Below are 13,495 nucleotides of genomic sequence, written 5' to 3'. Positions count from 1 at the left end.
AGATGCTAAAATGGAAAAACTTTCGTGTCTAAATTGACATGGAAGCTTGCATCTACTGGATATTCTGTAGTTGAAACAAGACGCGAAGGAAAAGACAACTGCAAAAAAAAAAAAAAAAAAAAAGGATTTAGCAGGCACACTTAGTGTGAAACTGACTACTTAGAAATGTAAATCCTTCTGAATAGCTAACATTAGCGGGATCTGAATCACGTGTTCCGATTACTAACCATATGCGTCTTTGATAGAGAGTGAAGGGAAGAAGATGAAGAAATCCGGGAGGAATGCCAGACTTCATAAAAATGTTCATCGATTTTTCCTTACATGAATTTTCTACATGCAGCATCAGTTGCGCTGAGGAAAGAGAATGATCAATAAGAATTAATCCCAGTTTCCTCAACTTTCCCAGAATGTTCTACCCACTCCCTTGGCATCAGTAACGAAGGGAGAGTACATCACTGTATATGTTTCATGCTTGGGAAGTTTCAAGGGATGGGGGATAAATCCTTCCCCTTTTTCTGTCACATATTGTGCATCAGATATACATAATCTTGGACAAAAGATCGTAATACCAATTTTTTAGACATAATTTATTTTTCGCAAACAGTTTTGGCAAAAGATCAAAAAGGTTGTGAAGAATTCTTTTCTGCTACAGTTTTCCAAAAGTCGTGAGTGTTTTTTTTTTGTTTTTTTCCCAGGAGAAGAGGAAGACGGAGATGATATGGAAAACATGCCTACCTGTTCAGATTACGTAATACACTTTTTTACAATCTTCTGGAAGGTGCTGTTTGCCTTTGTTCCCCCCACAGGTAAGTCTCATATCTCTATCGTGTCAGTTAGTGTTGTATAAACTAGAATATTGAAAATCCATCAGTCTTACTTTCTCTAGTCTGAGTCGTCTTGCCGGCTCCCGCAACGCACAAAAATCTCAATGTTCGAGAGTTTTCCCTTTTTTTTATATAAAATAAACTTTTTGTTATTAAATTTCGTTTTATTATTCATTGATTTTTCATTTAAACTACAGAACGCAAACTCATAAGCATAACAAAGAGCTTTCTTGAGCACCACTAAATCCTGAAATGAAAAGACTTACAGTTGGAAAAGGTGCAAGAAACAAAATAAGATGGAAACCAACTAAAAATGTCCCGATTACAGATGACAAATGCCGTGGATAGATAAAAAAAAAAAGATTTTGTTGCGCTGATTCATTCCTTCAAAAACTGATTGTGGTTTATGAGCGAGCTATTCATCTTTTGAACCATTCTATCGATTTCGATGAATATGGTATACGTTATCCTTACTAAAAATCCCAAATTTAACTAAGATCAAAGTTAAACCATTTGCTTTCCCATTCTACTTTCTAGAGATGTCACGTCACCAACTGCCCATTTATAAACATTTTTCCATTGTTGGTTGCATGCACACTGACACAAACATTGTTGGACACCATGCGTCGCGCTAAAGATTCTAATTAACAACCATTAGCAATACGTTCGTTTGCTTTCAATAAGAGCAGCATGGGAATTTTTGCCCAAATATTGTAGGTGTGTGTTTAGATTTCTTAATTGCGAACTCAGTGATTAACATATTAAGGAATCTGTTTATTCGAAAGTGTGCGTTGTTTAATAAGCGAACATTGCATTCAAAAGTTAAATTTTGTCGTTTAAAGCGAGTGATACAAGTCACTTCAAATTAAATTATGGTTTCCATAGCAAATAGATTTGGATTCAAACGTATTTTAATGAATTATTATTAACATTACTGATATACGCATTTAAAATTAACACTTTCCCCACGAGACCAAGAGATCCTCTTTGTTCAGTTGTAGTACAAACGTTTGCAAGCGGATGCATGGGTTGACATAAGTCTCGACTAATGTCATTGGTCCAAATTACGTAGAAGAGTGCAACGGCGTACTTAGCAAAAGATCAAGTACGTTAAGGGGTTAGTCTTGTATTCTGATTGGTAAATCAACAATGCGGGTTGAGATGACTGCTGATAGCAAATACTTCCGCATTCGCTCTCAGATTAGTCTGTTGAACACGAAAAGGCCAAACTAATTGAAGATAGTCACCAAGGGAAATGAGATTAGTGTCAGAAGAGTTTGAAGGAGTAAACTCAGATTGAATTCAACGTTTAGAGAGAATGGCAGAGAGGGAGAAATGGGGGATTAGAAATTAATTCTTCATTTGCATTTTCCAACACTGGTTTTAAAATAATTAGATGGTGAGTTTCTCTAATCCTAATGCAACTTCCCACTTGCATTTGGCTTTTGTTGTTCCATCGGTTAGCATCAATTTTCGATTCACATTTTTGTATTATGCTTAAAAAGATGTATGCTAGTTAATTCAGGTTAATAAATTATACATAAATAAAGTTATAAAAATTGTTTTAAATGAATATTTGTTCATCCTTTTGTTCATCATTTTGTTCATCATTTTGGATGGATATTTGTTCATCCTTCAGATTATTATGTTCATTAAATACTTCACCGAACAATGTTATAGAATGGTCAGTCTACTTACCATGCAAGCGGGATTCTTCCTATTAGTTGGGACACAGTTTTCGATCGTTAAATAACATTTCCAACGGATAAGGGAAGTTAAAACATGAATTTTTTTAACTTGGTGCACGGATCTTCGTAATTAGACTGTGGAACGATGAGAGGAATGTCTGTGGAGAGACAAGTCGGACGACAGCATTGTGATGCAGTAATAGAAGAAAAGCGACGAAAATAGAATTCCCGCTTTACTATTTACTATAGCACATTATCATAAGGCAGTACCCACAGGCATGGCCGCCGAGAGGGGATGACATCTGAGACTTTTGTCACGGGCCCGGCATCGAAAAGGGCCCGACCGTCAGGGCCCTGACGTGTCACATAACTGTATTTATAATGCATGGTGGTTTTAATTCTCGTAATAATACAGCAATGATAAAAGATAACGCTCGCCGTGAATGTCCGGAAGACACTGATTCTCTCAGCGCGGATCGCTGTAGTTATAGCTGGTGAAGACGTCAATAGGCGTTCGTGCAAGGTTGTTGCAGTCGGCTGCGCTAGCGCTAGCTAGTAATTGCATTCGCAGTAATGTTCCCTGCTAGAACGCTTCGTTCTTGTTAGTATTTTGATAGACGAATTTGTTTGTAAAGCGCGCAACTGTATAGTGTAGGCCGTGCGCTAAAAAATAAAAGTATTCTTATTAATTTGATTTTTTTATTATTATAATTATATTTTTAATAATAAAAATTTGACCAACAGAAATGTATCATCATAAATCTGGAAATCAAAAACGAAAGAAGAAAAGGGATCGTGAGAAGGCAAAAGAAGATTTAAAATACAATCATTTACTACTGAAGTATTTGAAGATGGAAGAACACCAAGATATTGAAACACCAATTTTTTTTAAATAAATGTTTAATGTTTTATATGACTTTTTTATTAAACAAAAGTGATGCACTTTTTTAAGTTTGGGCCCGGACCACAGACTTGTCAGGGGCCCGAAAATTTCTCTCGACGACCCTGCCCACAGGGATAGTTTTTGATGTCTTTTTTTATCATTCTTAAATACATTATAATAATAATATAATATTTTCATCGTTACTGAAGGAGTTTAAAGCAGTCATTCTCATATAGATTCAGTATTTATAAGTGGCTTTGATGAAGGAGTTTAGTTTGGCTACTTTGGGATCTGCATCAGAGGAAATTACAAGATGGGCATAACCTGATACATTTTCCTTCTTCTGGTGCCTTAAGAAATCTTGATTTTCTTCTAAAAACACAGACTGTCTCTCCTGTTTAACTATAATAAAACGTATCTCAAGAGCAAGAAATCCGATAGATATTGGACAGTGGATTGAGTCGGTGTTTAGGAAAACGTATGGTCTTCTGCATAAAGTACACAAAACACATTGACTAACTTTGCACAGTCGATTCTATAGGAGGTCCTGCCTAAAACTAGTCAACAGTCCTGTCGACTTGTGTGTGTAAATCTCCCTTTCGCATCAAAACTCTGTAAGATGTTTAGTGTAGTCTTACGTCCTCCGATATATTAAATAGTTTGAAAGCAATCTCTCCTTAAGCAAATATCCTGTCAGCTGATACTATGGATTTATTGAATAAAATTTTCTTCCGTACCTTAAGACGTTATTTGACTTTACAATTAACGTTGGCGTATTTTACTTGTCGGGAAAAAAAAAACAGCAAACCAAAATCGATTGGGGGGTTTTCGATCTCACCAACTATCGTATGCAACATTTTGAACAACGCATGCATCCTGATCCGTCTTATCGTATGGTCTCGCTAGGCGATCAACCTTTTTGTTACTTTTGATTGTAAGTCTTCCTTCAAAAGATTATCAAAATACATCAGTGAATTATGATTCCCCCCCCCAGAGGTCGTAAATGGCAACCAGCTCAGGATTATGCAAAAAAAAAAAAAAAACTGCAATCTAGCAGCATCGTTATAATAAATGATTATTTCAATGTTTCTTTGTGTCCAGGAAGATATACATCTAAGCACGTGCAAGCAGACACGCCAGCAGGAAGGCAAAGAGAGAACAGTTTCAACACTCGCACCCTCTATAGGTATAGTGATGGAAATTCCCTGAAGGTCTCAAAAATGTCTCCCATATTTTGGGAAAAGTGAAGCAGCCTAATTTTTTCAGATTTGGCCAATTCTGTGAAGCTCTGACAAATTCCAGAATAATATCTCCGATTTATATCAGTTCCTGTATGAAAGGGAGGCTTCTTTTCCCTTTGGATCCGTCGATTCGTATCCATGGCATAGATACGAATCACTGGATCTGCACCACAGACGTTCTCGTACTCCAGAATGGCTGTAGTGAAAGTAATGCGCGCAGTTCTGTACTTCCTCCAAACGGATATCGACAGTGCTTCCTGTTTGTCCAAAATATACGAAAGTTTATACGAGCAAAAAATGCTGTAGACACTTGGATGGTACAGGTGATGGAGAGGACCTTTCGGTGAGCTATGGCTTCAAGCCATAGCTAATTGTAGCTATGACTTGAAGGAGGTCTGTATGTCCTACCTTTTCAAAGCTCGTGACATATTTTTGCCACCCCAGAACAACTTTTACAATAAGAATTTCGACACGTTAAATCCAATTTTCTCTCTGTTGACACTGAAGTTATAACGAAAGATGATTTACAGATATGACCTTCCTTCTTAAGTTTGTCAAAAAGGCGTCTCTAAGATCTCCATCAGTGGCTATTTCCTGCAGAAAAATACTTTTCAAAAGATAGAATATGCTTCTATCGTTGTCTGACTACTGCACATCTGATCCAAAAAATAAAAAATAAATCCTAGCATGACCTCCTCTTATACGCCCAACTAATTACTATTTACAAAAAAAAAAAAAAAAAAAAAAGCAGGAAGTCAATCAAGAGCAGCTTTCTATTGTTTGTCCATTTAAGACAACGTCAAAGAGATTCCCGACTGATCGATAAAAATGGGCTTTACCATTGTGTCGATTTTCCCGCCCTTTTTTTTATTTATTTTATTTTTTCTGGAAATCCAGTTTGGAGCGAAACACGATATGTTTCGACTTTTATCTGTCTGCACGCATTTGGTGCTGCTTTTGGTTGCTAAGGGAACGACAAACGAGAAAACAAATTATTTTTTTTTTTTATCTTCGCTTCCTTTTTTTTTCCCCATCCTCTTTGCTTGTACTGTGTAAGAGAATGTTTTCCCCCTCTTTTTGTTCGACAAACGTCAACCAAAAAATGTAGTGCATAAAATGCTTTGCCATTGTCGCTAAGAATATAAAACAGTAGTTGTTACGATTGTTACGATTGCCATGCCACCTAGTGATAAAGATGACTTTCATTTGCAGCTTTTTCCACACAAAAAATATGCTTTTCATTGTAATAATGTTAATGAAACAAAGACAATACTCTTAATAGTTTCCGTACATTGAAAACGTCTAAAACATAACAATAAAGTGATACAATCAATATAACAGCCGACTCACCTATGGATTGAGTCAGTTTCCGTTTTAATTAGAAAAGTCAAGAAATAGAACTACATAATGCTAGGAAATTATTCATTTCGAATTAAAACACGTCACAATGCGTTTAGGCAATCAACAACATATCTGAATACGCGTGGTGCAAGGATTATTAATTGTTGTGTGTAACAATAAGAGCAGTTATTTGTTTTAATTTGTAAGTCGTGTTCAAAACTAATTGTTGCTGATTCAAAAGTAATTGATGCTACAGCTTTAAGAGTAGGGGAACAAGAATCAATCTTACGTGATCGTTAATCGAACTCTATTTGGTAACACTAAAGGAATAAAAGGGGCAATATTAAAATTAGTTTGTTATTCTTGGTTTTCTCTTTTCTCCGCCCCCATTCTCTTATCTTCTTTAAGTTAACTTACAACTGACCTTGCTAGCGTGAAATCCAGGTGAGATAAAGTGTATTTATCTTCTCTTTCCACAGATTACCTCGGCGGATGGGCTTGCTTCATTTCCAGCATCGCAGTCATTGGGATGTTGACGGCTCTCGTGGGGGATCTAGCGTCACACTTCGGCTGCACGGTCGGTCTCAAGGACACCGTAACTGCCATTTCCTTTGTCGCTCTCGGCACTAGCGTTCCAGGTAAGAATTTTCAAGGGTTAAGGGACCAGAACGACGACACTATGGTGTTTGGTGCAAAATAAATTGTTGTTTGATGAATTTTCACTTGTAAAGTTTAGTTTAAAAGTTAACGAAGGGAGAATAAAGAGTGTGTAGCTTGTTTAGTTAAAAGTCAGTCTTGTAGAAAGAACAACTTCGTTCTTTTTTTTCTTTTTTTTTTTTAATCTTTAGGATGACGGATGACATGGAATGACGTTTGATGTGTGCGAATTTTTTTTTTCTAAAACTTACCGATACGTCAATTTTGGTTTTCAAGAGGAACCTTCAATTGAGAGAATTAAGCAAAATAAAATAATGTCTACAATCATATTCCAAGAAATAATGTTTAATATCATTATACAAGAAGGCTATTTGTGGAACAGTCCTTTTTTATGCATTTTCTTTATCATTTCCATACAATTTGCAGATATTATAAAATAATACATTCAAACATTGAAGGATTGAAGAATTTTACTCAGTATTATATCAGGATGATGAATTAAATTAAGAAGAAGACGACTACCAAATAGCTGAAGTACCACAGATTCTACCCAGAAGAAGGCTTATGTGGCGCATCCAAAGCTTGCAAAATGGGAAAGCTGCAGGTGAGGATGGAGTTATAGCTGAACTTCTGAAAGCAGGTGGGGAAATTATCTACAAAATCTTAGCAAAACTATTTACTTTATACCTGAAGAAAAATGATGTGCCAAGAACATGAAAGAAGCTACCCTAATTCTGATACCATAAAAAAGGTGAAGTAGAAGACGTAACAAACTACCTACCTATCAGTCTACTATCAGTGCTTTTCAAAGTCTTAACTCTTAGGTTTTGTACGACAACTCTGAACCCAGCACAACCAAAAGAAGAGGCAGGCTTTCGAAGGGGGGGGGGGGGGCTTTAGTACAATGGACCATATTCAAGTTGTGCAGCAGATTATTGAACAGTGTAATGAATATCAACTACCATTATGTGTTGTTTTTATTGATTATGAGAAAGCCTCTGATTCAGCAAAAACGTGTGCAATATTTAAAACATTACGAAACCACAAATTGGAGAAGCCGTACGTCACGACCATCAACACAGCATACACGAGTACAAGGGACGCAACTCATTTCACCGGAAACATCTCTACTGCGAAAATACAGAGTTATAAGACAAGGTGACACAATATCTCCAAAACTATTCACAGCGTGCCTAGAAGAAATATTCAAGATTGGGAAGGGAAAGGTCTGAAGATAAATGAAGATATTTAAGCTATTTACGCTTTGCAGATGACATAGTTATCTTTACTTCAACTGCACATGAATTACAGACTCGTATCCATGAGCTCCAAATTGCTAGCAAAACAGCAGGCCTAAAGATAAACTTAAAGAAGACCCAAGTTATTTTCAATAGCTATGTCCAACCAGAAATAATAAAAATCAATAATGAGGAAATTAAGCAAGTAGATCATTACATATACTTAGAACAACAGATATCAACGGAACAAAATATCATGGATGAAATTAAAACGCGCACGATGCTTGGGTGGAAAGCATTTGGAAAATTACATTCAATATTCAAAAGCCAACTGCTATTATGCCTAAAGTGAAACGTTTTTAGGCAGTGTATTCTCCCTATATTGACATATGGCTGTGAAACATGGACACTAAATGCAAATAAAATTCAAAAATTAAGAACAACACAATTTAGTATGGAAAGAAGTATGCTTGGTATCACAAGATTGGATCACAAAAGGAATACATGGATAAGAAATCAAACCAAAGTCTCTGATATCATAGGAAGAGTGAAACATCTGAAGTGGCAATGGGCTGGGCATATTGCCCGAAGACAAGATCAACAATGGAAACAAGATCAGGCTATCATCAGATTTGTATGAGTGACATGGGAAAGGAGAGCCATGGACGAACAGTTTTGGAGTAATCTTGGAAAGGACTTCATCCAGCAGTGGATCAACAATGGCTGACAATGATGATGACATTCAAACATTAAAAATACCTGAATGTTAATTCTTAATAATTTGCTTGTATGTTTTTCAATGGGTTTCCGAGGTAGTTGATTTAGTAGTAGGGTTCCTTCCGAAAAACAACAAAAAAAATTGACCGTGAAACGCATATTATTTCAGACAGTAATATAATACCTGTTGGGGTTTAAGAACACGAGATGGCAAGAGGTGCCTTCCCTACTTTCTTTCCTGACGGCTAGAAAATCATTGATAGCCCTTGGCTCAGTTTTCAGGGTAGATATCTTCCAAAAATTGCTTAAAGATACAAAAAACTCTACTAATCTTGGGAGTAGGATCACTAGAGGTTTTTTTTTTTAGTCTTAAATTTTCTATTTTGTATCTTATGGAGTCATTCATTTTATTCGTTTATTTTTTCTCTTTTTTCCCCCCGCGTTGCATAGTGTATCAATAATAATATTTAATTCCTTTTATCTTTGCTGTTTTGAAACCCCATGATTAAGTTTTGGTTTCTTGTACTGAGTTGCATTCTTATTTTCAAATTCGTTTGCAATTTTGTGAATTAAACTTCATTCAAAGTCCCTCCCAAATGCGGGAGGGTTTAATCTACATTCCCATGGTGACACATGCCATCTTGGAAGAGTTTGTACTTGTGTATGTGTGTGTGTGTATAAGAAAAATAATTAGAAACATTCATGTCCACGGTGGGATTCTAATCTTCAATCTGTTGATTGGAAAGAGAGTCGATTAACCACTCGGCCAATCTAGCTGGCCATTTTGAGATAAACGCAATTTTTTTTTAAAAAAAATTACAGTTTCCTGGGGAGAAGGCTTATTTTAATACATTTTAAACAGCTTATTACTCTATAACAATTTTTTCATAGTCTATGAATACTTGATAGTCTATGAATACATTGTTGTTCATACGATGAACAACAATGTTATTTTTTCCAGTTTCATCGTTTGCTATTTATATAACTTCTTACTGAATTAGCTATTATCTGTTACTTATTTTGAATGTAAATATTTGCTTTTATACTATAGTTAAACCTAACACATGTTATATTAAATGATTCGGTGGCACAGTCGATAATTGGGGCACCCTTTAGTCGAAAGATTTTGGTTAGAATACTGTCTAGAATATGAAAAACCATCACCATGGTGGGGGGGGGGGGGGGGTTCTGACTGAAAGCTAATTTTCCTGTTTTCATATGAAGTGCGCGAGTTTATTTTCCAGAAAACACGTGTTATCTTCTGCGAAACGGAAATGCTTCGATAGACATGGCAGATGATGAGCCTTAGCTTTAATCTTTTAAACAAATACACGAAAAAGAAAGCACGGATGTATTATTTGATTTATTTACAAATATAAGTACAATAATAAATAGCTATGTTGACGAATTAGGTCCAATTGTTCGCTACGAGCAAGTCGCTTGGCGTTTTATACATCTATGTATTGCTATATGAGATGGTTAATCCTGTCTACGTAGTTGAGTGTTTCTCACTCCTGATTGATCTGTTTTGTGGAAGGGAAAAAATCGACTTCTCAGAAATAAAACCCTTGCTTCCTAACTAATTCATCTTCGGTTGAAACAGCAATAAGAATAAATTTTGCATTCTGGATTTTCTACTCTACAAAAACAGAACGAATGTAAAATACAAGTTTAAATATTCCTTCACATTTTTCTAGCAACCACTCGCTCAAATACACTATACTGTAAAAATTATTTGGTCACTCCTGAACTCCGGTTAAAAATTTAACCGGAGTCCAGCACGACGTGTTATTATAGACTTCCATAATATTCATCAAGAATTGAAAACGGTTTAATGGTAGAAGAAGAAAAAAAAATCAGCAGATCACATAAATTGACGTGTTGTGTGTCCTTTTGGCTATGCATCAATGGGTTCTCTCATTCAAGGAATCGACAAATACAGAAGTTTGTTTCAGAATATGATATATTGGCCTGTAGAGCCTCGGATTGTATGGAAGGGCTGATAAATACAGGGTGTCCCAAAATTCACGCAAGAAGTAATTTTGATAGAAAACACAGGTTTTTAATCAAAAATTGTAATTTCTTATTGATTCATAAAGTATACAGTATAGGGTTATGCATGGAATAGCATATCGGGTAAATGGCCTCCACGGCTTTGCTGGCACATACGCACTCTTTTGTCGAAATTTTCCACTACCGTTTTGTATAAATGGGGCTGAATTTCGTTGAAACAGCGCTCAATTTCCTCCTTCAAGGCGTGGGTGGTCGTGGGCTTGTTGGCATAAACCTTAGACTTCAAACCCCCCCCCCCCCCAAAAAAAGTCCAACGGCGTTAAGTCACATGATCTGGGCGGCCAATTTCTGATCACCAAAACGGGAAATTACACGACCAGGAAATGACTCATGCAGTAATTGAATTGTTTCTCGGGCTGTATGGCATGTGGCACCGTCTTGTTGAAACCACATGTCGTCCACATCCATATCTTGCAATTTAGGCACAAAAAAACTGGATTATCATGTCGCGATAGCGAGCACCATTAACTGTTATTGCCTTACCAGCCGCATTTTCGAAGAAGAATGGACCGATGATGCCTTCAGCCCAAAATCCGCACCAAACAGTGACACGTTGTGGATGCATTTGTTTCTCAACAATCACTCATGGATTTTCTGAACCCCAAATGCGACGATTTTGTCGATTAACGAAGCCATCAAGACGAAAATGAGCCTCATCGCTGAAGATGATTTTGTTCGAAAAATAAGCATCCACTTGTTGTTGTTGTTCCATAATCCATTCAACGAACTCTCTTCGCTGTGTGTGGTCAGTAGGCTTCAGTTCTTGAGTCAATTGAACTTTGTAAGCATAAAGATGCAAATCTTTCGTGAGAATACGCTGTAGAGAGCTTCTCGAAATGCCCAATTCAAGACCACGGTGCGAATTGATGTTCCTGGACTCTCAGCAACACTCTCAAGAACTGCTTCGATGTTTTTGTTAAAGGACGACCAGAGTGTATAAGATCACTAATTGATCCAGTTTCCTTGATTTTTTTAATTAATCTTTACACAGTTGATGAAGTTAAATCACTATTCCGACCATATTTTGTACGAAAATTGCGAACTGTAGCTGCCAAATCTTCATTATTTTTAAAATATTGCTCAACAATGAAAATGCGTTGTTCTTTCGTGTAGCGCTCCATTTTTAATAACCCTGAACTGTCAGCTGTCACGCTGTCTTTTTTTTCTCTCGTTGGCAACACTTTACCGCACAAATGGCGCTAAATTTACATCTTGCGTGAATTTTGGGACACCCTGTATAATAAATAGTTACAGTACATGTGTTTATTATTCAGATGGACAATTTCTCTGATATACAATAATTAAAAACCACTTTTTTTTTCTCTTTAATCTTTTCTAGACACTTTTGCCAGTAAAGTGGCAGCAGTCAACGACAAATACGCCGACAGTTCAATCGGTAACGTCACTGGAAGCAATGCCGTCAACGTATTCCTTGGTATCGGCATCGCTTGGTCCATGGCAGCAATTTACCATGCAGCACACGGAAACCAATTCCGAGTTTCTCCAGGTAGTCTGGCCTTCTCCGTGACGATGTTCTGCGTGTCCGCCTTCATCTGCTTCACCGTGCTGCTTCTTCGAAGGAACAAAGCCGTCGGAGGGGAACTCGGTGGTCCAATGAAGTATAAACTACCAACGGCCATACTGTTTGTGGGTTTATGGGTTTTCTATGTGATAATGTCTTCTCTCGAAGCCTATGACATAATCACTGGGTTCTAAATAACGCTAATTATTTGATGGGGAAAAAAAAAAAGAAAAAAAAAAAGAGATGTTTTTGGACTGTAAGCGTACATCAGGTTACCATAGAAACGGGTATTGCGTTTGTCGGGAAAAAAAAAAAAAGTGAACAAGTAGAATCCCGTTTCTTGGTGTCGATTTTTTTTCATCGTCACGTGATTTGTTTACACAACAATGAACGAATGCTGAGTGTGTTGCTATGGTAATAATTTTCCCACTCCTCTTTCCAGCGGTTGATACAGTGACCGCCATGATTCTTCTTGCACTATTGTAAACCTTATTCGGGTTTTCATCGAGGCTTTCCATATTAAAAACTATTAATTATTGCAAACTAAATATTAACAGTTATTAGTCCGTAATTAATGAACGAACATTGTATATTTGTGTACAGTGAGGAGAAATCATTGCTGTGTTAATTAGCTCTGAATCTATGTTTAAAAAATTCATCATTAGTTGCTATACGTATATTTAAGGTCTTCGGGGATTTCGGGGAGAGTTGACAATTTTTGTGTATCTGTAGAACTGTCATTATGTACGATCTTTCTAAATATAAATTTAGAATTTTTGGTTTTTTTTTCGCCAAACAATTCATACTTAAAAAAAAAAAAAAAAAAAAAAAAATTTAGAAACCAGTTTGTGACGTCATCAGGAAGAACAATTTTTTCAATAACTCTTTATCCTTACAACGACTTCTTCAGTGTCAACATATCATATATATGTTGGATGCCTGCTTAATGATAATGCATGGCATTAAAATACGACACTTTTTTTTTTTTCCAAATAGAATTTAGCATTTAGAATGCGCCATCTTTCGGCGAAACACCAGAAACACTTGATGGAAATATGTGATGCAGGTTAATATTTTCCAAAAAAAAAGTTGAATTTTAAGGTATACAGAAATACCTTTTGAACAGTGTCATTTCCGACACGGAGCGATAAGCAATACTCCCTTTAAATTATTAGAAATATTAGGAAAAAAAAAAAACTTCACCGCTAACGGAATAGTTCGAACTAAAAATCTTGTATACTAATTTGTTTAATTTTTTCGTATTTACAGTGTTCAAGATTTTTAATGTTTTCATTGCGTATGTAGCTTATT

The 13,495-nt window shown here is 36.3% G+C and overlaps 1 protein-coding gene across 1 annotated transcript in view; it reads left to right on the top strand.

Annotated features, from left to right (window-relative positions):
• Positions 1-12,378, top strand: part of LOC150101622 (sodium/calcium exchanger 3-like) — a 76,111-nt gene extending 63,733 nt beyond the window's left edge. Inside the window, exons 6-8 of the mRNA XM_090400396.1 lie at positions 699-806; positions 6,457-6,615; positions 12,002-12,378. Coding sequence (XP_090256522.1) covers positions 699-806; positions 6,457-6,615; positions 12,002-12,378 — 644 coding nt within the window. The remainder of the gene's footprint in view (positions 1-698; positions 807-6,456; positions 6,616-12,001) is intronic.
• Positions 12,379-13,495: the final 1,117 nt, after the last annotated feature.

Source organism: Typopeltis vanoorti, chromosome 11 (genome assembly GCF_054136105.1).
Source record: "Typopeltis vanoorti isolate ZY-2024b chromosome 11, IOZ_Tvanoo_1.0, whole genome shotgun sequence".
NCBI lineage: Eukaryota > Metazoa > Arthropoda > Arachnida > Uropygi > Thelyphonidae > Typopeltis > Typopeltis vanoorti.
This window is presented reverse-complemented; position numbering and strand designations above follow the sequence as displayed.